The following is a 26593-nucleotide window of genomic DNA, read 5'->3' as shown; positions in this document are numbered from 1 at the left end:
AAGACGTCCAGCATTTCTACAAAGGTGAAGCCATCAGTGTGGACTTTTCCATACCTGAAGTCGCTGTGCAAGAAATCAACAAGTTAATTGCCAAAAAGACCAAGGACATGATCACTGATATGGTCAAGAGTCTGGATGCTGCCACTGTGATGATGCTCATCAACTATATGTATTTCAAAAGTAAGAGTAGACAAGTAGAACCCACTAGAGATTAAAATAATTTTTCATGTATTTCACCTGAACTGCAGTAACCAGTCTTGGATTTCATTCTCTCAGGTAAATGGGAAGAGGCTTTTAAAGTGGAGGACACCAGCAAAGGTGACTTTAATGTGGATGAGAACACCACAGTGTCTGTGGATATGATGAACAGAAATGGTGAATATGACTTCTACTATGACCAGGGCAACTTTACGTCTGTTATCATGCTGTCATATAATGGAAATGTCTCCATGATGATCGTCCTGCCTGACCAGGGAAAAATGGAGGAGGTGGAGAAACACATCAGCAAGGATCACCTCAAGTACTGGAAGGACAAAGCCCACAAAACGTAATGTATCATGAAATTCATTATTTTCTTTTTATATAATTTCACTTATGAATGTGAAATATTACCCACAATAGAACCTTTAATCCATGACAAGGTTACCAACTTCAAAAATATTTTAAATAAATGATTTTGCTTATGCTATTCCATGTAAGAGTGCATTTGCCTATCTGATCATCTCTGTTTTCCAGCACTTTGGACTTGTTTATGCCCAAGTTCTCTGTCTCTGCCTCCTCCGGCCTTGGGGACACTCTGAAGGAAATGGGAATAGTTGATGCATTCTCAGACAGCACAGACTTCTCTGGAATCAGTAAGGGGGCCAAAGTGGCTGTTTCTAAGGTATGTGGAGAAACTTTAAGTGATACGCTGTGATTTCTAGAGTCTCACATTACGAGTGTGGAAAATAATGTTTAAAGCCATCTCATTAGATGTCTGAGGGATCTTTGGGGCAAAAACCTAATGGTTTTCTGATGTCTTTTTGTTTTGGTAACAACACTAAAGCAATCATTCTGTTATGGGATCAATCTGTTTTGGGAAACTTGGTGGGATCTCGGCAGAGACTGCCCATCTTAAATATCTTGTTCATGGGAAAGATAACTGACCCCACTGCATAGTGTCAGACGTCTCCCCCATTGTCTAGTCAGCAGTACGATGGGAGTGCTACTGAATTATCTCTCATATCAATTAGCAACAGATATATAGTCACATCTCTGTATTATCTCAGAGCAATCAAAGGCTAAAGGTCGTGCTAGTTTAGTCAGTAACAGGCATACAGAAGGGACTTTGTTTAGCTATAAACAAACTAAAAATAAAATGCTGCTTTCAGACTTAGTCCAGTCCCCTTACACCAGATATGAGAAAAAGAAAACAGACTGTTGGATTATTTCTGACATCACAGTGATCACAGATGTACACAAACTCAGGCATCTGAATGGTAATAAAGGCTTTGAGTGAGACTTGAATGGGTTTTCATTTGATTTGACAAATCAGTCATAGCAGTTTCGAACACACAAATCAGGGAAAGTTATAATATTAGGGATGTTGGTGATATTTGTCAGTGTTTTATACACATATTACTTAAGTGGAACAATGTAATTCTTAAACAGATGTGGCAATGTGACAATACACATATTACTTAAGTGGAACAATGTAATTCTTAAACAGATGTGGCAATGTGACAAACGTACATTAAGCTCTCTGACTGACCTGTGACTAATTTATACATAAGTTCTTTCCCAGTGTGGAGTTCTTTCCCAGTGTGCTGTCTTGTATGTTGATTCACTATGATGATCTGATCACAGCAGTTAGTGAAACATCCTGGCCCCTCTGAGTCTGTCAGGGTTCAAAATCATACTTATCGCCTCACTAACACTAACACTGCTTCTAAACCAGTACCTGGAGGTTCCATATTTGTAAAAATATGTATACGGTTGTGGTTTGACCATTTGAGCGGTAACTGAGTCAGAAATCAGACTTCAAAATGCTGTTCTCCAGTTAAAGAATGTACAGTATATGGTAGCTAGGTCTGACAATGAGGATTTTAGAGGGGATCTAAATTTTTTTAAGCTGTTTCTTTCTAGAGACAGAATTTTAGGTGATTTTTCAAGTATATTTGATCTTGTATGATTTATTGTCTGCACTGGACCTGAAAACACACTTGACCTGTAACAGATTTCTAAACCTTATTACATATCTCTAGGATTAGGTAAAAGATAGGCATATTTAAAACCATGCATATTAAAAGTAGTATGTTTTTAAACCATTATATGATTAGATTAAATCTTCCCCCTCGCTTCTGCATCCATTCTGTCAATGATTCACAAGGGATTCTGAGAAATTTCTCCTAACGCTCAATTTGGAGTGAGACTCTGAAAACCCTCTGTTTAGAGGGACCTGAAGCCCTAACAGTGCACCCTAGCCCTTTATCAGATACACTACCCCTGCTCACGAGCACTGCATATGGAGGGGCAGGGCTAAGTGGTAGGGTCAAGGGGTGAAATGTGATTGGGACATAGTGAAGGTGTATGAGGCACAGGAACATGAAAAATAATGATGTTGCTGGGGGCCACAATGACTGGATTTAAACCTCTGTGCTAGCTGACCTGTTCTTAAAAAGAAACACCTGGTCTGTGTGAGCTGTTAGTCATGGTTTCAGTCCTTGTGGTTTTAACCAGCTGTTTTAAGTATTATGTGTATATGTTATGGCTACACTATAAGTAGCATATGCAGATCGTGTCCATCAGTAGATTGGCTGTGTTACATGGCTGCTTTAACATAGTTAGTTATGGCTTGTAGTCAACAAGGAGGTCTTCTCAGCCTTCAGGTGAAAGCCTCCTCTTTCTTCCCCCATAGACACCCCCACACTGAAACCACAACATGTAAGTCTGGTTAACAGAGGCACCAGGGGCCCTGTGGGCTCTGTGAAACTACACAATGAAAAAACAGACCTCAGGTGTTCTCAGGACTCACAAGACACTCAATTACTGTGGGGGACGTAGTGAAGTCTTTGTGGACTTCAGTGAAGTGCTGCTAAGAGAGTTCTGGACTGAATTCTGGAGTCAGTGTGTGTCCACAGTGGTAGTAGAGTTCTGGGTGTAGAGTTGTCAGTGTACTGGGAGGTCAGTGATGTTTCCATAGTGACAATGCTGCTGAGTTTGTGTCTTCTCTTCACTTCATCCCACTGAAGGTGAGTGTGAAATTCTTTCTTAATGCTCAGTGACATGAAACTGTACATTTATATGAAACTTTACATTTATGTGTGAGTCACTGAGTCTTCTCTTTTATCTTGTCAGAATTTGATTCATTGTTTGCTTCACAAATAATCATTGGTCACTCCTGCATTTTGTGACTTCGTTTTAAATACACAATAAAGCTTCAAAAGGATTATCCTGATTATCTTAATTTACTGTTATGTGTTTCTGCAGGCTGCACTCTGGTAAAGAGTAGAAGAACATTAAATATCCAAGCACATGTAGGAGACTCAGCACTGCTGCCCTGTTCCTGCACTGACCGACACAGCAGACTTGAGAGTTTCACCTGCTATCAATTTGAAAAGTCCAGATACACAGGGATCTCCAGTGAGAGTGAACAGTACAGAAACAGAGTTCAGCTGGGTACTGCTCACTCTCCAGGAAATCTCTCTCTACTCATGTCACACCTGACTGAAGAGGATGAGGGACACTACAGGTGTTATATTAATCGGACTGAATACACAGACATGCAACTCACTGTTAGAGGTAAAACAATTTAGATCTGTATTTTTACTGACTTAACAAAACTCATTTTACCCTAACCTGTATGTTGCTTTTTTTAAATATACATGACAAATGTCTTTGCCATCTCCTTGTAGGTCAACACTATTAACATTCTAAAGATCACCATAGAGTTGTACTTCTTAATCACATGATTGTTATGATTACATGACAGTTTATTTGAGCTATGTGTCTATAATGATCTACTTTGGTTCCTGTGTGATCCACTGACTGCACGTCCACAGCTGGACAGATGAATCTACAGGGTCATGTGAGAGAGTCTGTTCTATTGCCCTGCTCCAGGACTGGACTACACACCAAACCACACACTCTTAAATGGACCTTCAGAGACAAAGAAATCTACCCCACTGACCAGACTCAGCATTACACAGGCAGAGTTCAGTGGCTCAGTTATTCTCAGGAAATATCTCTCTACGCAAATCACAGCTGACTGAGGAGGATCAAGAAGTGTATGTATGTGTTATCAGCAGTAAGCCCTTCAGGAGCGTACTACTTGACATCACAGGTATAAGACTTTGGCAGTTTTTACTTAGTTTGCATGCTGTTTTAAGATATACAGAAATTTCTCTCTCTCTCTCTCTCTCTCTCTCTCTCTCTCTCTCTCTCTCTCTCTCTCTACTTTTCCTACAAACTCTACTCCAGTGACCAAAGTCCAGACTAGATCAGTACCTTTAACCACAGCATCATATCAAAGATCTATAGGGACACACAGCACAGAGACCCCAAATAAAGGTAAGAGGTCATAGTTCTGATGTGTTTAGTTAAGATGTAAAGACATTACAGGTAATTTAACTATCTTCAGTTTTAATTTAGTTCACAAGCAGTTTTGAGCTGTCCTGAGATTGTAATCAGATCTCTCTCTCTTCACCTACAGGTATAACAACTGTCACGAACTGCTCCTCTTTCCACTTGTCTTCTGTGTTTCACAATAAACATCTATTACCTTTGAGGGAGTCTGAACGTCCTGCTCCTTGCCCTGTGGCACTCGGGCCGTTACAGAACGACTGACTGCCACAGGATGCCTACTCTCTCGACGGCAAACTGACTTCCTAGAGGGAAGTGCTTAGGCACGTACCAAGCTGCTGTCGGGATCCCTGGATCTTGGGGAGAGTACTGCAACCGGCGTTTGCGGCCACTCTGAAGAAGGAGTGGAACGCCCCTTGGAATTTCTTGGGGGGGCCTGGGCTACCGAGCCAGGATCAAGGAGAGCAGAGGGGCTCCACAGGGACCGCGGTGACGGCGGTATGGTGGAGTCGGCTAGGTCCCTGGCAAGTGAAGAAAAAGCCCAAGTTCTTCCTCTTCCCGTGGACATGCCAGGAATACTGGATGGGTCTGCCCAAATCCCAGGGGATGGACTGCCTCTGGGGCGCTCCTAGGGTGGCTGGCAAAAGAAGGACCATTAAAGGGAGTAGCACATTTGGAGCCTGGACGGACGTGCACCTCTGCGTGTCCAGTGGGGCCAAGGACACGCCACCAGAGCCTGCACTGCCAGCGCGTGCTGCATTACAGCGCCTTATGTGTGTGTCTATAGGTGCATCTGTTTGTGAATATCTGTGCCTTTTGTGTGTTTATAGGTGCATCCTCATTATATGGAGCTTAGTGGACTGCCCTGAGAGAGGCATGGACTCTGCCTTTCTCCCTCCTTCTGAGAGCTCTCCCTTGTTGGCAGTTCCTAGCCTGCCTTGTGTTGGGTGGCCACCAGGCTTTGCCGTTTCACGTAGTTCGGCCCCTCTCGTGCAGTAGGAATTTACTGTAATTGTTTTGTTTGTAGCCACACCCCTGGTGTCAGCACACACCTGCAGATGGTTTAGTGTATATTATCTGTGTGTATTTAAAGCGATGTTGGTGTGCGCTGTGTTGTCGTTAAACCTAAACATACGTGTATCGTTGCTTGTTAGTGTTAATGTTTGTGTTTCATGATGTTTTATGTACTACATTTACACCGTTTGTGTGACTGCCCTTGTGTTCTGTGTTTCACAATAAACGTCTATTACTGTCGAGGGAGTCTGAACGACCTGCTCCTTGCTCTGCGCCACTCAGACCGTTACAACAACCTTTGTTTTAAAAGCTTTGTTTTAAACAATATGTCAATATTATATTTCCTTTTTCTTACTCATCATATCTTGTATGTAGGATGTTCTAACTGAACTGAGGGACATTTCCTGAAGGAATACTTCACACAGTGAGAATGCTGTGCAGGTTTGTTGCAAAATCCTGTAGGAAATGTATTTTGAGTTTATGTGTACAGTATCCAATCTGTAAAGACTTAGTGAGCATTACAGCATGAACCAAACTAAACCAAACCAAAGACTGTCCTGTAGTAAGAAATGCAGAATTCTCATCACAGGTCTGAAATCTTCTCTCTTTCCAGAGGTTCCAATTAAAACTACAAAATCTACTCCAGTGATCACTGGCCAGACGAGACCAGCGACTACATCCACTCAAAAGCCTACCGGCAGACACAGTGAGCACAGCACAGGGGCCCCTGCTGAAGGTAAGAATACTGTTATGTTTTCTTATTAACAAAATAAACCACATGGGCTAAAACACCAAACAAAGACACACACACACACACACACACACACACACACACAGTGCATGGTACCATCAGACACAGGATGCAGTCCTCTCTCTCTCTCTCTCACTCTTTCTCTTCTCTCGCTCATGCAAACACACAAAGACACAACTGAGTTGTACATCTATCTTGTATTACTATCCTCTCCATTGATGTGTGTATTATTATTGTAATTAAATAATGTCTTTACCTACACAGATTCAAAACAGACATAAATATATAAACATGTAAAAAAAACAATTATTGGTTTGTTTACACACAGAAGTGTCCACTCATTCATTCCTGACTTACATCACCATTCCTGTTCTGCTGCTACTGTAAGAACCAGAGGAATCATTTACTATTTTTAACATTACTGACATTTTGTCGAATTGGTTAAAGAGAAAAGGGTTGTATGGCATCTATCCCACCTCAGTGTAAATCTCATTTTTTACATATTTTACAAATTTTACAAATTGTTCTCTTGTATTGTCTTTATTGCTTTGATAAGCTTAATTGCAATTTTTCAGGTAACTAAATAAGTAATTATAAATAAAGACTCATGAAAATGCATTGAGTACTCTTGTGTTTTATTACCAATACTTTTTAAGAACATAGTGATTTTACATCATCAACCTTTAAAAAGAAGTTTAATAATACATTAAGGACAGACGGTAGCTTGTAAGGCCGATAGAAGAGAGAGGTGCCATTTGTGGTCTGGGTGTTTGTCGTGGCTTTAGTTGTCATGGTTTCACACAGTGAGCAACAAAGGTCTAAGGCCTGCTGTTGGAAACATGCACTAAAGTTAGGTGAAGGCTACATGGTGTTTTCAATGGCAAATCCACACTCACTCTATAATGTGTATAAGAACAGGCATGATGTATGTCTGAGTTGATACTGATGGATGAGAGAATGGCTTATGTTAACAGTAGTGGTTCACTGAGAGAGATGTTATCACTGGTGGGATGAGTTTGGTCAGTTCTGATATAAGGGGTCTTGGCAGGATCTAAAGGACACATTTACAATGTTAGGAAAAGTTCTTCTGTTTCTCATGTCACCTCTGTCATGTCACTCCCGTCACATTATGCATGTGGCTCTTGTAAAAGGTTTCACAGATGCAGCACCTGAGAAGCGATGCTGTACAGGAGAAGAAACAGAAAGAGTTCTCAGGGCTCAGAGAACAACAAGGCACTGGCTGTGGGTTTGCACATGTCAAAACAGCTGCTGATAAATGTTAAATATAGAGGAGCTCTGACCAAGCTGATGTGAACTCGTCTCCTCTGTAATGGGGCGACACTGTGGGTGTTTCCAGTGAAGCTGTGCACAGAGTGTTCTGTAGTCAGTGGTAGTGGGTCTCAGTGAAGAGCTGTCAGTGTTTCTTACTGAGAATGCTTGTGAGATTTAATTTTCTCTCCACTTTGTTTCATTCACAAAAGGTGACTTTGCAAAAAATGTTTTTGGTCACACACACACACACACACACACACACACACACACACACACACACACACACACACACATGTTAATATATAATTAATGAGGTTCTGACTGGGTCATCACCTCTTGTTTAATCTAATTTAATGAGCAATGAGAGACTGGTGGAGAGCAAACCAACACACATGAAAGCTGTGGTTGAAAATCAGGGTCATCCCACTAAATATTGATTTTGGAATTATTATTATTATTATTATTATTATTATTATTATTATTAGTGTTGTTTAAAAATTAATGTAAACTTGTTTTCTTTGCATTTTTGAGGTCTGTAAACATTGCATCGATTTTGTTATTTTGACCAGATGTTATGTTCTGCAAATGACAATATTTGTATTTAGAAATTTGGGAAAAATGTGTGAACCCCTAGCAAATCATGTTTATGGATTACCAGCGAAAGCCTGTGTGTGCTTTCTAGTCTCTGTCAGTCTAAGCAGAGAAAACACAGTGAGAGTAGGAAACAGGTTTGTGCAGGAAACAGCTCCATCCTGTGGCCACACCATGCATGTGCATTTCACAGGGACAGCAGCTGGGTTAGGGTGGGTGTATGCGCTGTGAAGTGAAGTTATAACAGAGTAACAGCAAGTCTTCTAGGACCCATGTGGCACTGGGTTTAGTTTTGTGAGACTAAAAAAAACTGCTCATGAGAGCATTAAAGAACGTAAGAGCTCTGGCCAACCTTATTTGTTCTCAGTTCCTCTCTGCTGGGTGGACATTAGGGTCTGATGTTTTATTAAGTTTCAAGTTTCAAGTTTGGTTTATTTGTCACATACATAGTCATACACAGTATAACTCGCAGTGAAATGGTTGAGAGTGCTCTGTCCAAACAGGAAAGAAAACAGGGGTGCATAGAGAAATATAGATATTCTATATATGTGAAATATATATATATGCAAAGAGAAATATATATATTCTATGTATGTACAAAATATATTAACAATGTATGTACAATATATGTATATTATGATTATATACACAATGTACAAGGTATATGGTTGTGTATATATGTACACAATGTACAGAATGTACAGACCCGTTTTGTGGAATAACATAACATATGTACAGTTGTGTTACAAGGTAATTGAATATATATATATATATATATATGTACAGTTATACAGTTATGTTACATGGTGGTGGTGGTCCCCACAGTTGATCAGTTTCCCTGATTCAGGGCCCGAATGGCCTGTGGGAAGAAGCTCCTCTTCAGTCTCTCTATCTTGGTCTTCAGGGAAAGAAAGCGCCTCTCTGACCTCAACAGAGAGAAGAGTCTATTGTTGGGATGGGTGGGGTCCTTCACAATCCTCCTGGCCTTGGTCTGGCACCGCTTGTAGTAGATGGTCTGCAGGACAGGAAGTTCCGTGTGAGTAATGCGCTCTGCTGAACGCACTACCCTTTGGAGTGCTTGTCTGTTCTGCTTGGTGCTATTCCCAAACCAGACTGTGATGTTCCCCGTGAGGATGCTCTCAATAGTGCAGGTGTAGAAGTTCCGCAGTACCTTGGAGGGCAGTCTGAAGTCTCTTAGGCGTCTGAGGTGGTAAAGACGCTGACGAGCCTTCTTTCCCAGGGAGTCGGTATGGCGGGACCAGGACAGGTCCTGCGAGATGTGAACACCAAGGTACCTGAAACTATCTACTCTCTCCACCGTGGTTCCACTTATCCTCACAGGTTGGTAGTGCCGCTCCTGCTTCTTGCTGCAATCCACGATCAGCTCCTTTGTCTTACTGATGTTTAGGAGGAGATTATTTTCCTGGCACCAGTTTTCCAGGTGTTTAATCTCCTCCAGGTAGGCCCTCTCGTCATTGTCCGAGATCAGACCCATGACAACGGTGTCGTCAGCAAACTTGCCAATGATGGTGGAGCTGGAAGTGGCTGTGCAGTCGTGGGTGTACAGTGAGTAGAGCAGGGGGCTTAGGACACAACCCTGAGGAGCTCCAGTGCTGAGGGTCAGGGTGGATGAGGTGCAGTTGCCCACCCGTACTGATTGTGGCCTGTCTGTTAGGAAGTTGGAGATCCAGTTGCACAGGGATGTATGCACTCCTAGATCCCCCAACTTAGTAGTGAGTAGGGAGGGGATGACAGTGTTAAATGCTGAACTGTAGTCGACAAACAGCATTTTAACATAATTTCCCCTCCCTTCGTCCAGGTGAGTCAGTGTAGTGTGGAGCAGATGTGCAATTGCATCGTCAGTGGAGCGGTTGTGGCGGTATGCAAACTGCAGTGGGTCCATGGAGGCTGGCAGTGAAGATGTGATGAAGTCTCTGACTAGCTTTTCAAAGCACTTCATCACGACTGATGTGATGGCAACAGGGCGGTAGTCATTGAGGTCAGAGGGTCGAGGTTTCTTCGGGACGGGGACGATGGTGGATCACTTGAAGCTGGACGGGACAAAAAATGATGGACTGAAGTACTGCTGAGAGAGTTCTGGCGTTAGTGTGTGTCCACAATGGTAGTGAAGTTCTGGGTGTAGAGTTGTCAGTGTGTGCTGGGAGGTCAGTGGTGTTTCCATAGTGACAATGTTTCTCAGTTTGTGTATTCTCTTCATTGTACTTCATCTAATTGAAGGTGAGTGTGAAATTCTCTTTTAATGCTGAGTGACATGAAAGTGTACATTTATGTTTTTTTATCTACAAATGTTATTAAAGTGAGCTGAACCATTCTAGATTTATTTGGGCAAATTAGAACCATAACTTGGCTAGTCTTAACCTGCCTCCTTATCTGTCTTTGCAACCTCCAGCTGTAAGGCCCACACCCTCAGTAACTGTCTCATGTTCCTGCCTCCTGATTTCCAGCTCGATTTCCTTTAGCTTCAGAGCCAGCATCTGGTCACCACCAGGAAACCGGATGACGTGAGGCTCTATGTGTGAGCCGACTACAGTGTCATCTCTGGTTTCCACCATTGACATGCCCTGTGTCAGGTTCACCACAACACCAACAGGACCACCTCGTTCTGGCAAAATTCCCTCTTGTCCTGAGCAGGCCTCCAAGACTTCCATGATTTCCCATTTTGTGGCTGAACAGGTCACCACGACATCAAAGAAATCTGCTAGTAGTAACAGGTCTGCCTTTCTACACAGATCAAACTGCTCCAGAGTAGGACAAAGAGTAAAACCAGACTAATCAAAACTCACAATCCTAACACAAGTGCTCCCAACACACTATGGCAAAACCCAAACTACACACAAACACACAACCACCCCACCCACAAGAGAACACCACCAACCAGCACAGAAAAAACTCACCAAAACACACAAGGGGCAAAGAAAAAAAGGAACAAAGGATACAATAACGCCCCGATTATGTTACGACCCTGTCTAGGCTGGGAGGCCATAACACAGGGTTGAGTATTACAACAGCAGAAATGAGTAATGGGAAGTTACAAGCTTTAAGTGTTTAAAGAAAAGAAAATGGTGCAATCACATCAGGAGTGACCAAGGCCAACACAACAAAGTCACACTAGAAACAAAACAACAACTGACTAAGCTAACAAATGAAACTTACAATGACTACACTGTGTGAAACAAAGATAAACCCACACCCAAACAAAAGGGCAGCCACTCCCTACCACCAGTGTGTAACTATATACGGGACAATATATATATATATGACACAAGAAACATATATTATCCAGAAATCAAACAAGGGGCAAATCCAAAGTCATAAAGTCCCCCAAACATAACCTCAAAATCTAACAAGTCAAAACCAACAACAGCAAACTCTTCACCAATGAAATCTAAGCCAAGCGCTTTGTCTCTTCCTTTTATGTTGTCCTCTGCTCACTGGAAAACCTGGTGTGGTTTGGAATAGAGGCAGAGGCAAAACCTGGAAAACAGAATGTAGAAATACAGGCAGACATAAGAGGTGTATAATTATTGATTGATATAGATGTTGAAATCTCTTGAACTCTTCCTAGAGAGTAACATTCTGTCTCTCAAAGGAAATGAAACAAGTAAACAATGGTTGGTGGGCTTGAACTTTGCATCCTAATGGGGAGAAGACAATTCAAGCCAGTTTTTCCAAACATTACAAAAGGAAGCATAAACTGTGGTGAGTGTGTTCTAATTTTGTTTCCTAACAGAGGTTATGCTAATTAGCTGAATTTCAAAAGTTAATTTCATCAATTCTATGGCAAAGAAAAAATGCTTGCAAGGCAATGTCAAGGATACAGAATTTTTGCAATAGGTTATGCTCTATATGCCAATGAGAGAACTACAGAGATAAAGTAAAACTCTTCATATGATGCCTAGTTAGCAACAGTCTGTTCCTCAAATGGTAAGAAACAAGAGAACTTTGGTGGGGTTGTGAGAATTTTCATCCTAATGATTGAGAAGTCAGACTCCTTAGCCAGATTTAAAGCTATGATTTTCAAGTGCCAAAAATGAGCAAAAGCTGGAGAGTGAGCCCAAAAAGTCTGTTAACAGTGGTTTCTGTAGTGTAGTGGTCATCACATTCACCTAACATGCGAAAGGTCCTCAGTTTGAAACTGGGCAGAAACATCACTCTTGAAAGCACACTAGTGGGGCAATTGTTGTTTGTAAACAGTGTATGAAGTGGGTGTCTCTTTTTGCAGTTTGCCCTTTAGGTCCTGAGACTGAGACACCAAGCTCCTTGTCTAATCGCAGCATCATTTTGTCATAAATCCTGTTAACTACCAGACCTTTTGGGGGGATAATTATTGATTGATATAGATGTTGAACTCTCTTGATTTTTCTAGAGTAGTGATCAATGCATTTGCTTTCCAGGTCACAGGTCCCAGCTTATATACTGTGCAGAAGCATTTCTCATCCATTTTTGCTGTTTGAAATAGTTGGAACAAAGGGAAGCATGGGCAGGCGAGGCTAAAGAACTGCACAGGGAAAGCAACTTAAACTCACCATCATGGAACTGCAGCTGAGCTGCTTTTTAACTGTATTCAAAACGTTAAAAGAAGGCAATACTGTTCATGACTTCAAAGTACAATTGAGAGGAGTGAGGTTCTGAGGACAACTATTGGGACTGCAAAGAAAGAGATCTTTGGGTTTTATGGCCTTAAGCAGTGAAGATCTCACAAGGCCCTGCTGCATAAGTTTAGAAAGCAAGAACAGAACCTACCATTTTCCAGGACCACCCGTTTGGACTGAAGTGTCGCTCAGACTAGAGGGTTCCCTGTCAGCTAAACAATATTTTTTCTGCAAGTTTGAATCAGATATTTCTGAAAAATTAGAATTGTGAACCATTTGAATTTTAGATACATCTGCTCATTATTAGCATTTTAGGCCATCCAACATACCCACTAAATTTGCCTAAAATGGCAGCTATTTATGAACTTGCAAATATGAAAGGTTTTGGCATAAATGATATTCATTCTTTTACTCAATAACTTGCACTCATTATCAGTTTTGGGGATGAGTTGGTGAAAAGATTGTTCTGAAAGTGCAGTGATACCATACTGCATCAAGGAGTATTTGCATGATTTCTGTAGTGAAGTGGTCATCACGTTTGCATTATATGTAAAAGGTCCTTGAATTGAAGCTGAGCAGAAACAGTAGTTGGTTCTTTGGTTTCTGTCTCTTGTATTTGAAGTAGACATCAGGGAATCGAACGGCCTTCTTGCAGCAGAGTGAAAAGATTTTTTGAACTCCCTAGTTACTCCGATTGAGTTCTCCAATTCCTGTACTCCAAACTCTGGCACTATGACTCATGTGAAATCCCCAACGTCTTCTTCTGCAACTTGGTTCCACATTGTGCAAAATTAAAATTTCAAGATCAGAAGATTACTATCATCTTAGTATGGACATAAAGAGTAGTTTCTCTGTTGGGTCTCTATTTGCAAACTGAGAAAGTCAATATGTGCAGCACACTTGTGCTCCGGTGATGCAAAGACTGTGCTTTAGGAGCTGTGCTTAAGGCTGAATTCAGTTGTCACAGGCATGATGTAAAACTCATTGTAGCATGATGGGTGTGCTAATCCATGTATTTCAAACAAAAGTAAACAAAACAGAAACACCACGAGTGCATCTGTATTTGATCTACTAACAGAGATAAGTTATGTTACTTAGCTAATTCTTAAAAGTAAATTCTTTATAGTCTCCTGACAATTAAAATCCATGCAAAGCAATGTTTATGATGCAGAATCTGTCCAATAGGGACTGCTTTCCATGCCAATGAAACGGCTTCCAGTGATCAGGTAAAGTTCTTCATATTATACCTAGAGAGTAACATTCTGTCTATCAAAGGCAATGAAACAAGTAAACATTGGTTGCTGGGATTGAATTTTGCGTCCTAATGGGGTGAAGACAATTCAAGCCAGTTTCTTAAACATTACTACAGGAAGCATACACTTTGGTGAGTGTGTTCTCATTTTGATTCCTAACAGAGGTTTTGCTAATTAGCTGAATTTCAAAAGTTAATTTCATCAATTCTATGGCAAAGAAAAAATCCTTGCAAGGCAATGTCAAGCATACAGAATTTGCGCAATAGGTTATGCTCTATATGCCAATGAGAGAACAACAGAGATAAACTAAAACTCTTTATATTATGCCTAGTTAGCAACAGTCTGTTCCTTAAATGGTAAGAAACAAGAGAACTTTGGTGGGGTTGTGAGAATTTTCATACTAATGATTGAGAAGTCAGACTCCTTAGCCAGATTTAAAGCTATGATTTTCAATTGCCAAAAATGAGCAAAAGCTGGAGAGTGAGCCCAAAGAGTCTTTTAACAGTGGTTTCTGTAGTGTAGTGGTCATCACATTCACCTAACACGAGAAAAGTCCTCAGTTTGAAACTGGGTAGAAACATCCCTCTTGATAGCACACTAGTGCTGCAATTGTTATGTGGGTGTCTCTTTGTGCGGTTTGCCCTTTAGGTCCTCAGACTGAGGCACCAAGCTCCTTGTCTAATCGCAACATCATTTTGTCATAAATCCTGTTGACTAAAAGACCTTTTAGGGGGATCATTATTGATTGATATAGATCTTGAACTCTCTTGATTTGTCTAGAGTAGTGGTCATTGCATTTGCTTTCCAGGTCACATGTCCCAGCTTCCATACTGTGCAGAAGCATTTCTCTTTCATCCATTTTTGGTGTTTACTGTATAAAATGGTTGGAACAAAGGGAACCATGGGCAGGCGAGGCTAAAGAACTGCACAGGGAAATCAACTTAAACTCAGCATCATGGAACTGCAGCTGAGCTGCTTTTTAACTGCACTCAAAATGGTAAAAGAAGGAAATACTGTTCATGACTTCAAGGTAGAATTGAGAGGAGTGAGGTTCTGAGGACAACTATTGGGACTGCAATGAAAGAGATCTTCGGTTTTTATGGCCTTAAGCAGTGAAGAGCTCACACGGCCCTGCTACATAGGTTTAGAAAGCAAGAACAGAACCTACAATTTTCCAGGACCACCAGTTTGGACTGATGTGTAGGTCGGACTAGAGGGTTCCCTTTCAGCTAAACAGCATTTTTTTCTGACAGTTTGAATCAGATATTTCTGAAAATTACAATTGTGAACCATTTGAATTTTAGTTACGTCTGCTCATGAAACGCATTTTAGGCCATCCAACATACCCACGAAATTTGCATAAAATGGCAGCTATTTGTGAACTTCCAAATATGAAAGGTTTTGGCATAAATGATGTTCATTCTTTCTCCTAAATAATTTGCACACATTTTCAGTTTTGGGGATGAGCTGGTGAAAAAATTGTTCTGAAATTGCAGTGATACCATACTGCATCAAGGCATTTTTGCATGGTGTCTGTAGTGAATTGGTCATCACGTTTGCATTATGTGTGAAAGGACCTTGAATTGAAGCTGAGCAGAAACATTAGCTGGTTCTTTGGTTTCTGTGTCTTCTATTTGAAGTAGACACCAGGGAATCGAATGGCCTTCTTGCAGCAGAGGGAAATGATTTTCTGAACTCCCTAGTTACTCCAATTGAGTTCTCCAAGTCCTGTACTCCAAACTCCGGCACTATAACGCATGTGAAATCCCTAACCTCTTCGTCTGCAACTTGGTTCTACATTGTGCAAAATGGAAATTTCAAGATCAGAAGATTACTAGCATCTTAGTATGGACATAAAGAGTAGCTTCTCTGTTGGAAAAAAATATCCCATCACTGTCTCCATTTGCAAACCGAGAAAGTCAATATATGCAGCAGGCTTGTCCTCCGGTGATGCAAGGACTGTGCTTTAGGAGCTGTGTTTAAGGCTGATTTCAATTGTCACAGGGATGATGTAAAACTCATTGTAGCATGATGGGTGTGCTAATCCATGTATTTCAAACAAAATTAAACAAAACAGAAACTCCACGAGTGCATCTGTATTTGATCTCCTAACAGAGATAAGTTATGCTACTTAGCTAATTCTTAAAAGTAACATCCTTATAGTCTCCTGACAATTAAAATCTATGCAAAGCAATGTTAATGATGCAGAATTTGTGCACTAGGGACTGCTTTCCATGCCAATGAATAAGCCTACAGTGATCCGGTAAAGCTCTTCATATTATTCCTAGGAAGTAACATTCTGTCTCTCAAAGGCCATGAAACAAGAAAACATTGCTTGGTGGGATTGAATTTTGCGTCCTAACGGGGAGAAGACAATTCAAGCCAGTTTTTAAACTATGCCTTGCAGGCACCAAAAAGGAGGAAATGCTGGGCTGATCCTGAACGGCCGGTGCTGTAGGGTTTCTGTAGTGTAGTGGTTATCACGTTCGCCTCACACGCGAAAGGTCCCTGGCTCGATACCAGGCAGAAACACAACTCTTGGTAGATGTGTAACTGCTGTCCTTTCAATTGAATGGAGAGCTGTTCTTCACAGAAAAAAGTCAGGCTCCTTAATTATTGGCCAAGCTGATTAATTAAAACTCATAGCATAATGGTTATGCTAATTCAAGTCTTTCAAGCATAAACTTCAGTGAGTGTGTTCTCGTTTTGTTTCCTAACAGAGGTTACGCTAATTAGCTGAAATTTAAAAGTTACTTTCATCAAGTCTATGGCAAAGAACAAATCCTTGCAAGGCAATATCAAGCATACACAATTTGTGCAATAGGTTATGCTCTATATGCCAATGAGAGAACTTCAGAGATAAAGTAAAACTCTTCATATTATGCCTAGATAGCAACAGTCTGTTTCTAAAAGGGTAGGAAACAAGAGAACTTTGGTGGGGTTGTCTGAATTTTCATCCTAATGCTTGAGAAGTCATACTGCTTAGCCAGATTTAAAGCTATGATTTTCAAGCCCCAAAAATGAGCAAAAGCTGGAGAGGCAAAGAAGCATTTTAAAGTGGTTTATGTAGTGTAGTGCTCAGCATGTTCGCCTAACACGAGAAAGGTCCTCTGTTCCATACCTGGCAGAAACATCCCTCTTGATAGCACAGTAGTTGGGCACGTGCATTTTGTAAGCAGTGTATCAAGTGGGAGACTCTTTGTGCGGTTTGCCCTTTAGGTCCTCAGACTGAGGCACCAAGCTCCTTGTCTAATCGCAACATCATTTTGTCATAAATCCAGTTGACTAAAAGACCTTTTTGGGGGATCATTATTGATTGATATAGATCTTGAACTCTCTTGATTTGTCTAGAGTAGTGGTCATTGCATTTGCTTTCCAGGTCACATGTCCCAGCTTCCATACTGTGCAGAAGCATTTCTCTTTCATCCATTTTTGGTGTTTACTGTATAAAATGGTTGGAACAAAGGGAAGCATGGGCAGGCGAGGCTAAAGAACTGCACAGGGAAATCAACTTAAACTCAGCATCATGGAACTGCAGCTGAGCTGCTTTTTAACTGCACTCAAAATGGTAAAAGAAGGAAATACTGTTCATGACTTCAAGGTAGAATTGAGAGGAGTGAGGTTCTGAGGACAACTATTGGGACTGCAATGAAAGAGATCTTCGGTTTTTATGGCCTTAAGCAGTGAAGAGCTCACACGGCCCTGCTACATAGGTTTAGAAAGCAAGAACAGAACCTACAATTTTCCAGGACCACCAGTTTCGACTGATGTGTAGGTCGGACTAGAGGGTTCCCTTTCAGCTAAACAGCATTTTTTTCTGACAGTTTGAATCAGATATTTCTGAAAATTACAATTGTGAACCATTTGAATTTTAGTTACGTCTGCTCATGAAACGCATTTTAGGCCATCCAACATACCCACGAAATTTGCATAAAATGGCAGCTATTTGTGAACTTCCAAATATGAAAGGTTTTGGCATAAATGATGTTCATTCTTTCTCCTAAATAATTTGCACACATTTTCAGTTTTGGGGATGAGCTGGTGAAAAAATTGTTCTGAAATTGCAGTGATACCATACTGCATCAAGGCATTTTTGCATGGTGTCTGTAGTGAATTGGTCATCACGTTTGCATTATGTGTGAAAGGACCTTGAATTGAAGCTGAGCAGAAACATTAGCTGGTTCTTTGGTTTCTGTGTCTTCTATTTGAAGTAGACACCAGGGAATCGAATGGCCTTCTTGCAGCAGAGGGAAATGATTTTCTGAACTCCCTAGTTACTCCAATTGAGTTCTCCAAGTCCTGTACTCCAAACTCCGGCACTATAACGCATGTGAAATCCCTAACCTCTTCGTCTGCAACTTGGTTCTACATTGTGCAAAATGGAAATTTCAAGACCAGAAGATTACTAGCATCTTAGTATGGACATAAAGAGTAGCTTCTCTGTTGGAAAAAAATATCCCATCACTGTCTCCATTTGCAAACCGAGAAAGTCAATATATGCAGCAGGCTTGTCCTCCGGTGATGCAAGGACTGTGCTTTAGGAGCTGTGTTTAAGGCTGATTTCAATTGTCACAGGGATGATGTAAAACTCATTGTAGCATGATGGGTGTGCTAATCCATGTATTTCAAACAAAATTAAACAAAACAGAAACTCCACGAGTGCATCTGTATTTGATCTCCTAACAGAGATAAGTTATGCTACTTAGCTAATTCTTAAAAGTAACATCCTTATAGTCTCCTGACAATTAAAATCTATGCAAAGCAATGTTAATGATGCAGAATTTGTGCACTAGGGACTGCTTTCCATGCCAATGAATAAGCCTACAGTGATCCGGTAAAGCTCTTCATATTATTCCGAGGGAGTAACATTCTGTCTCTCAAAGGCAATGAAACAAGAAAACATTGCTTGGTGGGATTGAATTTTGCGTCCTAACGGGGAGAAGACAATTCAAGCCAGTTTTTAAACTATGCCTTGCAGGCACCAAAAAGGAGGAAATGCTGGGCTGATCCTGAACGGCCAGTGCTGTAGGGTTTCTGTAGTGTAGTGGTTATCACGATGGCCTCACACGCGAAAGGTCCCTGGCTCGATACCAGGCAGAAACACAACTCTTGGTAGATGTGTAACTGCTGTCCTTTCAATTGAATGGAGAGCTGTTCTTCACAGAAAAAAGTCAGGCTCCTTAATTAATGGCCAAGCTGATTAATTAAAACTCATAGCATAATGGCTATGCTAATTCAAGTCTTTCAAGCATAAACTTCAGTGAGTGTGTTCTCGTTTTGTTTCCTAACAGAGGTTATGCTAATTAGCTGAAATTTAAAAGTTACTTTCATCAAGTCTATGGCAAAGAACAAATCCTTGCAAGGCAATATCAAGCATACACAATTTGTGCAATAGGTTATGCTCTATATGCCAATGAGAGAACTACAGAGATAAAGTAAAACTCTTCATATTATGCCTAGTTAGCAACAGTCTGTTTCTAAAAGGGTAGGAAACAAGAGAACTTTGGTGGGGTTGTCTGAATTTTCATCCTAATGCTTGAGAAGTCATACTGCTTAGCCAGATTTAAAGCTATGATTTTCAAGCCCCAAAAATGAGCAAAAGCTGGAGAGGCAAAGAAGCATTTTAAAGTGGTTTCTGTAGTGTAGTGCTCAGCATGTTCGCCTAACACGAGAAAGGTCCTCTGTTCCATACCTGGCAGAAACATCCCTCTTGATAGCACAGTAGTTGGGCACGTGCTTTTTGTAAGCAGTGTATCAAGTGGGAGACTCTTTGTGCGGTTTGCCCTTTAGGTCCTCAGACTGAGGCACCAAGCTCCTTGTCTAATCGCAACATCATTTTGTCATAAATCCTGTTGACTAAAAGACCTTTTAGGGGGATCATTATTGATTGATATAGATCTTGAACTCTCTTGATTTGTCTAGAGTAGTGGTCATTGCATTTGCTTTCCAGGTCACATGTCCCAGCTTCCATACTGTGCAGAAGCATTTCTCTTTCATCCATTTTTGGTGTTTACTGTATAAAATGGTTGGAACAAAGGGAACCATGGGCAGGCGAGGCTAAAGAACTGCACAGGGAAATCAACTTAAACTCAGCATCATGGAACTGCAGCTGAGCTGCTTTTTAACTGCACTCAAAATGGTAAAAGAAGGAAATACTGTTCATGACTTCAAGGTAGAATTGAGAGGAGTGAGGTTCTGAGGACAACTATTGGGACTGCAATGAAAGAGATCTTCGGTTTTTATGGCCTTAAGCAGTGAAGAGCTCACACGGCCCTGCTACATAGGTTTAGAAAGCAAGAACAGAACCTACAATTTTCCAGGACCACCAGTTTCGACTGATGTGTAGGTCGGACTAGAGGGTTCCCTTTCAGCTAAACAGCATTTTTTTCTGACAGTTTGAATCAGATATTTCTGAAAATTACAATTGTGAACCATTTGAATTTTAGTTACGTCTGCTCATGAAACGCATTTTAGGCCATCCAACATACCCACGAAATTTGCATAAAATGGCAGCTATTTGTGAACTTCCAAATATGAAAGGTTTTGGCATAAATGATGTTCATTCTTTCTCCTAAATAATTTGCACACATTTTCAGTTTTGGGGATGAGCTGGTGAAAAAATTGTTCTGAAATTGCAGTGATACCATACTGCATCAAGGCATTTTTGCATGGTGTCTGTAGTGAATTGGTCATCACGTTTGCATTATGTGTGAAAGGACCTTGAATTGAAGCTGAGCAGAAACATTAGCTGGTTCTTTGGTTTCTGTGTCTTCTATTTGAAGTAGACACCAGGGAATCGAATGGCCTTCTTGCAGCAGAGGGAAATGATTTTCTGAACTCCCTAGTTACTCCAATTGAGTTCTCCAAGTCCTGTACTCCAAACTCCGGCACTATAACGCATGTGAAATCCCTAACCTCTTCGTCTGCAACTTGGTTCTACATTGTGCAAAATGGAAATTTCAAGATCAGAAGATTACTAGCATCTTAGTATGGACATAAAGAGTAGCTTCTCTGTTGGAAAAAAATATCCCATCACTGTCTCCATTTGCAAACCGAGAAAGTCAATATATGCAGCAGGCTTGTCCTCCGGTGATGCAAGGACTGTGCTTTAGGAGCTGTGTTTAAGGCTGATTTCAATTGTCACAGGGATGATGTAAAACTCATTGTAGCATGATGGGTGTGCTAATCCATGTATTTCAAACAAAATTAAACAAAACAGAAACTCCACGAGTGCATCTGTATTTGATCTCCTAACAGAGATAAGTTATGCTACTTAGCTAATTCTTAAAAGTAACATCCTTATAGTCTCCTGACAATTAAAATCTATGCAAAGCAATGTTAATGATGCAGAATTTGTGCACTAGGGACTGCTTTCCATGCCAATGAATAAGCCTACAGTGATCCGGTAAAGCTCTTCATATTATTCCTAGGGAGTAACATTCTGTCTCTCAAAGGCAATGAAACAAGAAAACATTGCTTGGTGGGATTGAATTTTGCGTCCTAACGGGGAGAAGACAATTCAAGCCAGTTTTTAAACTATGCCTTGCAGGCACCAAAAAGGAGGAAATGCTGGGCTGATCCTGAACGGCCGGTGCTGTAGGGTTTCTGTAGTGTAGTGGTTATCACGTTCGCCTCACACGCGAAAGGTCCCTGGCTCGATACCAGGCAGAAACACAACTCTTGGTAGATGTGTAACTGCTGTCCTTTCAATTGAATGGAGAGCTGTTCTTCACAGAAAAAAGTCAGGCTCCTTAATTATTGGCCAAGCTGATTAATTAAAACTCATAGCATAATGGTTATGCTAATTCAAGTCTTTCAAGCATAAACTTCAGTGAGTGTGTTCTCGTTTTGTTTCCTAACAGAGGTTACGCTAATTAGCTGAAATTTAAACGTTACTTTCATCAAGTCTATGGCAAAGAACAAATCCTTGCAAGGCAATATCAAGCATACACAATTTGTGCAATAGGTTATGCTCTATATGCCAATGAGAGAACTTCAGAGATAAAGTAAAACTCTTCATATTATGCCTAGATAGCAACAGTCTGTTTCTAAAAGGGTAGGAAACAAGAGAACTTTGGTGGGGTTGTCTGAATTTTCATCCTAATGCTTGAGAAGTCATACTGCTTAGCCAGATTTAAAGCTATGATTTTCAAGCCCCAAAAATGAGCAAACGCTGGAGAGGCAAAGAAGCATTTTAAAGTGGTTTATGTAGTGTAGTGCTCAGCATGTTCGCCTAACACGAGAAAGGTCCTCTGTTCCATACCTGGCAGAAACATCCCTCTTGATAGCACAGTAGTTGGGCACGTGCATTTTGTAAGCAGTGTATCAAGTGGGAGACTCTTTGTGCGGTTTGCCCTTTAGGTCCTCAGACTGAGGCACCAAGCTCCTTGTCTAATCGCAACATCATTTTGTCATAAATCCAGTTGACTAAAAGACCTTTTTGGGGGATCATTATTGATTGATATAGATCTTGAACTCTCTTGATTTGTCTAGAGTAGTGGTCATTGCATTTGCTTTCCAGGTCACATGTCCCAGCTTCCATACTGTGCAGAAGCATTTCTCTTTCATCCATTTTTGGTGTTTACTGTATAAAATGGTTGGAACAAAGGGAAGCATGGGCAGGCGAGGCTAAAGAACTGCACAGGGAAATCAACTTAAACTCAGCATCATGGAACTGCAGCTGAGCTGCTTTTTAACTGCACTCAAAATGGTAAAAGAAGGAAATACTGTTCATGACTTCAAGGTAGAATTGAGAGGAGTGAGGTTCTGAGGACAACTATTGGGACTGCAATGAAAGAGATCTTCGGTTTTTATGGCCTTAAGCAGTGAAGAGCTCACACGGCCCTGCTACATAGGTTTAGAAAGCAAGAACAGAACCTACAATTTTCCAGGACCACCAGTTTCGACTGATGTGTAGGTCGGACTAGAGGGTTCCCTTTCAGCTAAACAGCATTTTTTTCTGACAGTTTGAATCAGATATTTCTGAAAATTACAATTGTGAACCATTTGAATTTTAGTTACGTCTGCTCATGAAACGCATTTTAGGCCATCCAACATACCCACGAAATTTGCATAAAATGGCAGCTATTTGTGAACTTCCAAATATGAAAGGTTTTGGCATAAATGATGTTCATTCTTTCTCCTAAATAATTTGCACACATTTTCAGTTTTGGGGATGAGCTGGTGAAAAAATTGTTCTGAAATTGCAGTGATACCATACTGCATCAAGGCATTTTTGCATGGTGTCTGTAGTGAATTGGTCATCACGTTTGCATTATGTGTGAAAGGACCTTGAATTGAAGCTGAGCAGAAACATTAGCTTGTTCTTTGGTTTCTGTGTCTTCTATTTGAAGTAGACACCAGGGAATCGAATGGCCTTCTTGCAGCAGAGGGAAATGATTTTCTGAACTCCCTAGTTACTCCAATTGAGTTCTCCAAGTCCTGTACTCCAAACTCCGGCACTATAACGCATGTGAAATCCCTAACCTCTTCGTCTGCAACTTGGTTCTACATTGTGCAAAATGGAAATTTCAAGATCAGAAGATTACTAGCATCTTAGTATGGACATAAAGAGTAGCTTCTCTGTTGGAAAAAAATATCCCATCACTGTCTCCATTTGCAAACCGAGAAAGTCAATATATGCAGCAGGCTTGTCCTCCGGTGATGCAAGGACTGTGCTTTAGGAGCTGTGTTTAAGGCTGATTTCAATTGTCACAGGGATGATGTAAAACTCATTGTAGCATGATGGGTGTGCTAATCCATGTATTTCAAACAAAATTAAACAAAACAGAAACTCCACGAGTGCATCTGTATTTGATCTCCTAACAGAGATAAGTTATGCTACTTAGCTAATTCTTAAAAGTAACATCCTTATAGTCTCCTGACAATTAAAATCTATGCAAAGCAATGTTAATGATGCAGAATTTGTGCACTAGGGACTGCTTTCCATGCCAATGAATAAGCCTACAGTGATCCGGTAAAGCTCTTCATATTATTCCGAGGGAGTAACATTCTGTCTCTCAAAGGCAATGAAACAAGAAAACATTGCTTGGTGGGATTGAATTTTGCGTCCTAACGGGGAGAAGACAATTCAAGCCAGTTTTTAAACTATGCCTTGCAGGCACCAAAAAGGAGGAAATGCTGGGCTGATCCTGAACGGCCAGTGCTGTAGGGTTTCTGTAGTGTAGTGGTTATCACGTTGGCCTCACACGCGGAAGGTCCCTGGCTCGATACCAGGCAGAAACACAACTCTTGGTAGATGTGTAACTGCTGTCCTTTCAATTGAATGGAGAGCTGTTCTTCACAGAAAAAAGTCAGGCTCCTTAATTAATGGCCAAGCTGATTAATTAAAACTCATAGCATAATGGCTATGCTAATTCAAGTCTTTCAAGCATAAACTTCAGTGAGTGTGTTCTCATTTTGTTTCCTAACAGAGGTTATGCTAATTAGCTGAAATTTAAAAGTTTCTTTCATCAAGTCTATGGCAAAGAACAAATCCTTGCAAGGCAATATCAAGCATACACAATTTGTGCAATAGGTTATGCTCTATATGCCAATGAGAGAACTACAGAGATAAAGTAAAACTCTTCATATTATGCCTAGTTAGCAACAGTCTGTTTCTAAAAGGGTAGGAAACAAGAGAACTTTGGTGGGGTTGTCTGAATTTTCATCCTAATGCTTGAGAAGTCATACTGCTTAGCCAGATTTAAAGCTATGATTTTCAAGCCCCAAAAATGAGCAAAAGCTGGAGAGGCAAAGAAGCATTTTAAAGTGGTTTCTGTAGTGTAGTGCTCAGCATGTTCGCCTAACACGAGAAAGGTCCTCTGTTCCATACCTGGCAGAAACATCCCTCTTGATAGCACAGTAGTTGGGCACGTGCTTTTTGTAAGCAGTGTATCAAGTGGGAGACTCTTTGTGCGGTTTGCCCTTTAGGTCCTCAGACTGAGGCACCAAGCTCCTTGTCTAATCGCAACATCATTTTGTCATAAATCCTGTTGACTAAAAGACCTTTTAGGGGGATCATTATTGATTGATATAGATCTTGAACTCTCTTGATTTGTCTAGAGTAGTGGTCATTGCATTTGCTTTCCAGGTCACATGTCCCAGCTTCCATACTGTGCAGAAGCATTTCTCTTTCATCCATTTTTGGTGTTTACTGTATAAAATGGTTGGAACAAAGGGAAGCATGGGCAGGCGAGGCTAAAGAACTGCACAGGGAAATCAACTTAAACTCAGCATCATGGAACTGCAGCTGAGCTGCTTTTTAACTGCACTCAAAATGGTAAAAGAAGGAAATACTGTTCATGACTTCAAGGTAGAATTGAGAGGAGTGAGGTTCTGAGGACAACTATTGGGACTGCAATGAAAGAGATCTTCGGTTTTTATGGCCTTAAGCAGTGAAGAGCTCACACGGCCCTGCTACATAGGTTTAGAAAGCAAGAACAGAACCTACAATTTTCCAGGACCACCAGTTTCGACTGATGTGTAGGTCGGACTAGAGGGTTCCCTTTCAGCTAAACAGCATTTTTTTCTGACAGTTTGAATCAGATATTTCTGAAAATTACAATTGTGAACCATTTGAATTTTAGTTACGTCTGCTCATGAAACGCATTTTAGGCCATCCAACATACCCACGAAATTTGCATAAAATGGCAGCTATTTGTGAACTTCCAAATATGAAAGGTTTTGGCATAAATGATGTTCATTCTTTCTCCTAAATAATTTGCACACATTTTCAGTTTTGGGGATGAGCTGGTGAAAAAATTGTTCTGAAATTGCAGTGATACCATACTGCATCAAGGCATTTTTGCATGGTGTCTGTAGTGAATTGGTCATCACGTTTGCATTATGTGTGAAAGGACCTTGAATTGAAGCTGAGCAGAAACATTAGCTTGTTCTTTGGTTTCTGTGTCTTCTATTTGAAGTAGACACCAGGGAATCGAATGGCCTTCTTGCAGCAGAGGGAAATGATTTTCTGAACTCCCTAGTTACTCCAATTGAGTTCTCCAAGTCCTGTACTCCAAACTCCGGCACTATAACGCATGTGAAATCCCTAACCTCTTCGTCTGCAACTTGGTTCTACATTGTGCAAAATGGAAATTTCAAGATCAGAAGATTACTAGCATCTTAGTATGGACATAAAGAGTAGCTTCTCTGTTGGAAAAAAATATCCCATCACTGTCTCCATTTGCAAACCGAGAAAGTCAATATATGCAGCAGGCTTGTCCTCCGGTGATGCAAGGACTGTGCTTTAGGAGCTGTGTTTAAGGCTGATTTCAATTGTCACAGGGATGATGTAAAACTCATTGTAGCATGATGGGTGTGCTAATCCATGTATTTCAAACAAAATTAAACAAAACAGAAACTCCACGAGTGCATCTGTATTTGATCTCCTAACAGAGATAAGTTATGCTACTTAGCTAATTCTTAAAAGTAACATCCTTATAGTCTCCTGACAATTAAAATCTATGCAAAGCAATGTTAATGATGCAGAATTTGTGCACTAGGGACTGCTTTCCATGCCAATGAATAAGCCTACA

At 40.8% G+C, this 26593-nt stretch overlaps 1 protein-coding gene and 2 non-coding genes across 3 annotated transcripts; all 3 read left to right on the top strand.

The window, feature by feature from the left end:
* The first annotated feature begins 335 nt into the window (after positions 1–335).
* On the top strand, positions 336–5700 carry LOC145659972 (alpha-1-antitrypsin homolog). The gene is made up of 6 exons (XM_081723866.1): positions 336–547; positions 736–883; positions 3469–3780; positions 4041–4321; positions 4459–4548; positions 4691–5700. Exons 1-3 carry the CDS (start codon positions 360–362, stop codon positions 3481–3483), a joined length of 351 nt encoding a protein of 116 aa, XP_081579992.1. The 5' UTR covers positions 336–359; the 3' UTR covers positions 3484–3780; positions 4041–4321; positions 4459–4548; positions 4691–5700.
* Positions 5701–16513: 10813 nt separating this feature from the next.
* Positions 16514–16586, top strand: trnav-cac (transfer RNA valine (anticodon CAC)). The gene has a single exon. It is a non-coding gene; the product is annotated as a tRNA-Val (tRNA).
* Positions 16587–21655: 5069 nt separating this feature from the next.
* On the top strand, positions 21656–21728 carry trnav-cac (transfer RNA valine (anticodon CAC)). Its single transcript has one exon. It is a non-coding gene; the product is annotated as a tRNA-Val (tRNA).
* Positions 21729–26593: the final 4865 nt, after the last annotated feature.

Source organism: Electrophorus electricus, chromosome 2 (assembly GCF_041902795.1).
Source record: "Electrophorus electricus isolate QZ-2024a chromosome 2, ASM4190279v1, whole genome shotgun sequence".
Classification (NCBI taxonomy): Eukaryota; Metazoa; Chordata; class Actinopteri; order Gymnotiformes; family Gymnotidae; genus Electrophorus; species Electrophorus electricus.
The sequence above is the reverse complement of the archived record's forward strand: the minus strand, read 5'-3'. Positions and strand labels throughout refer to the sequence as shown.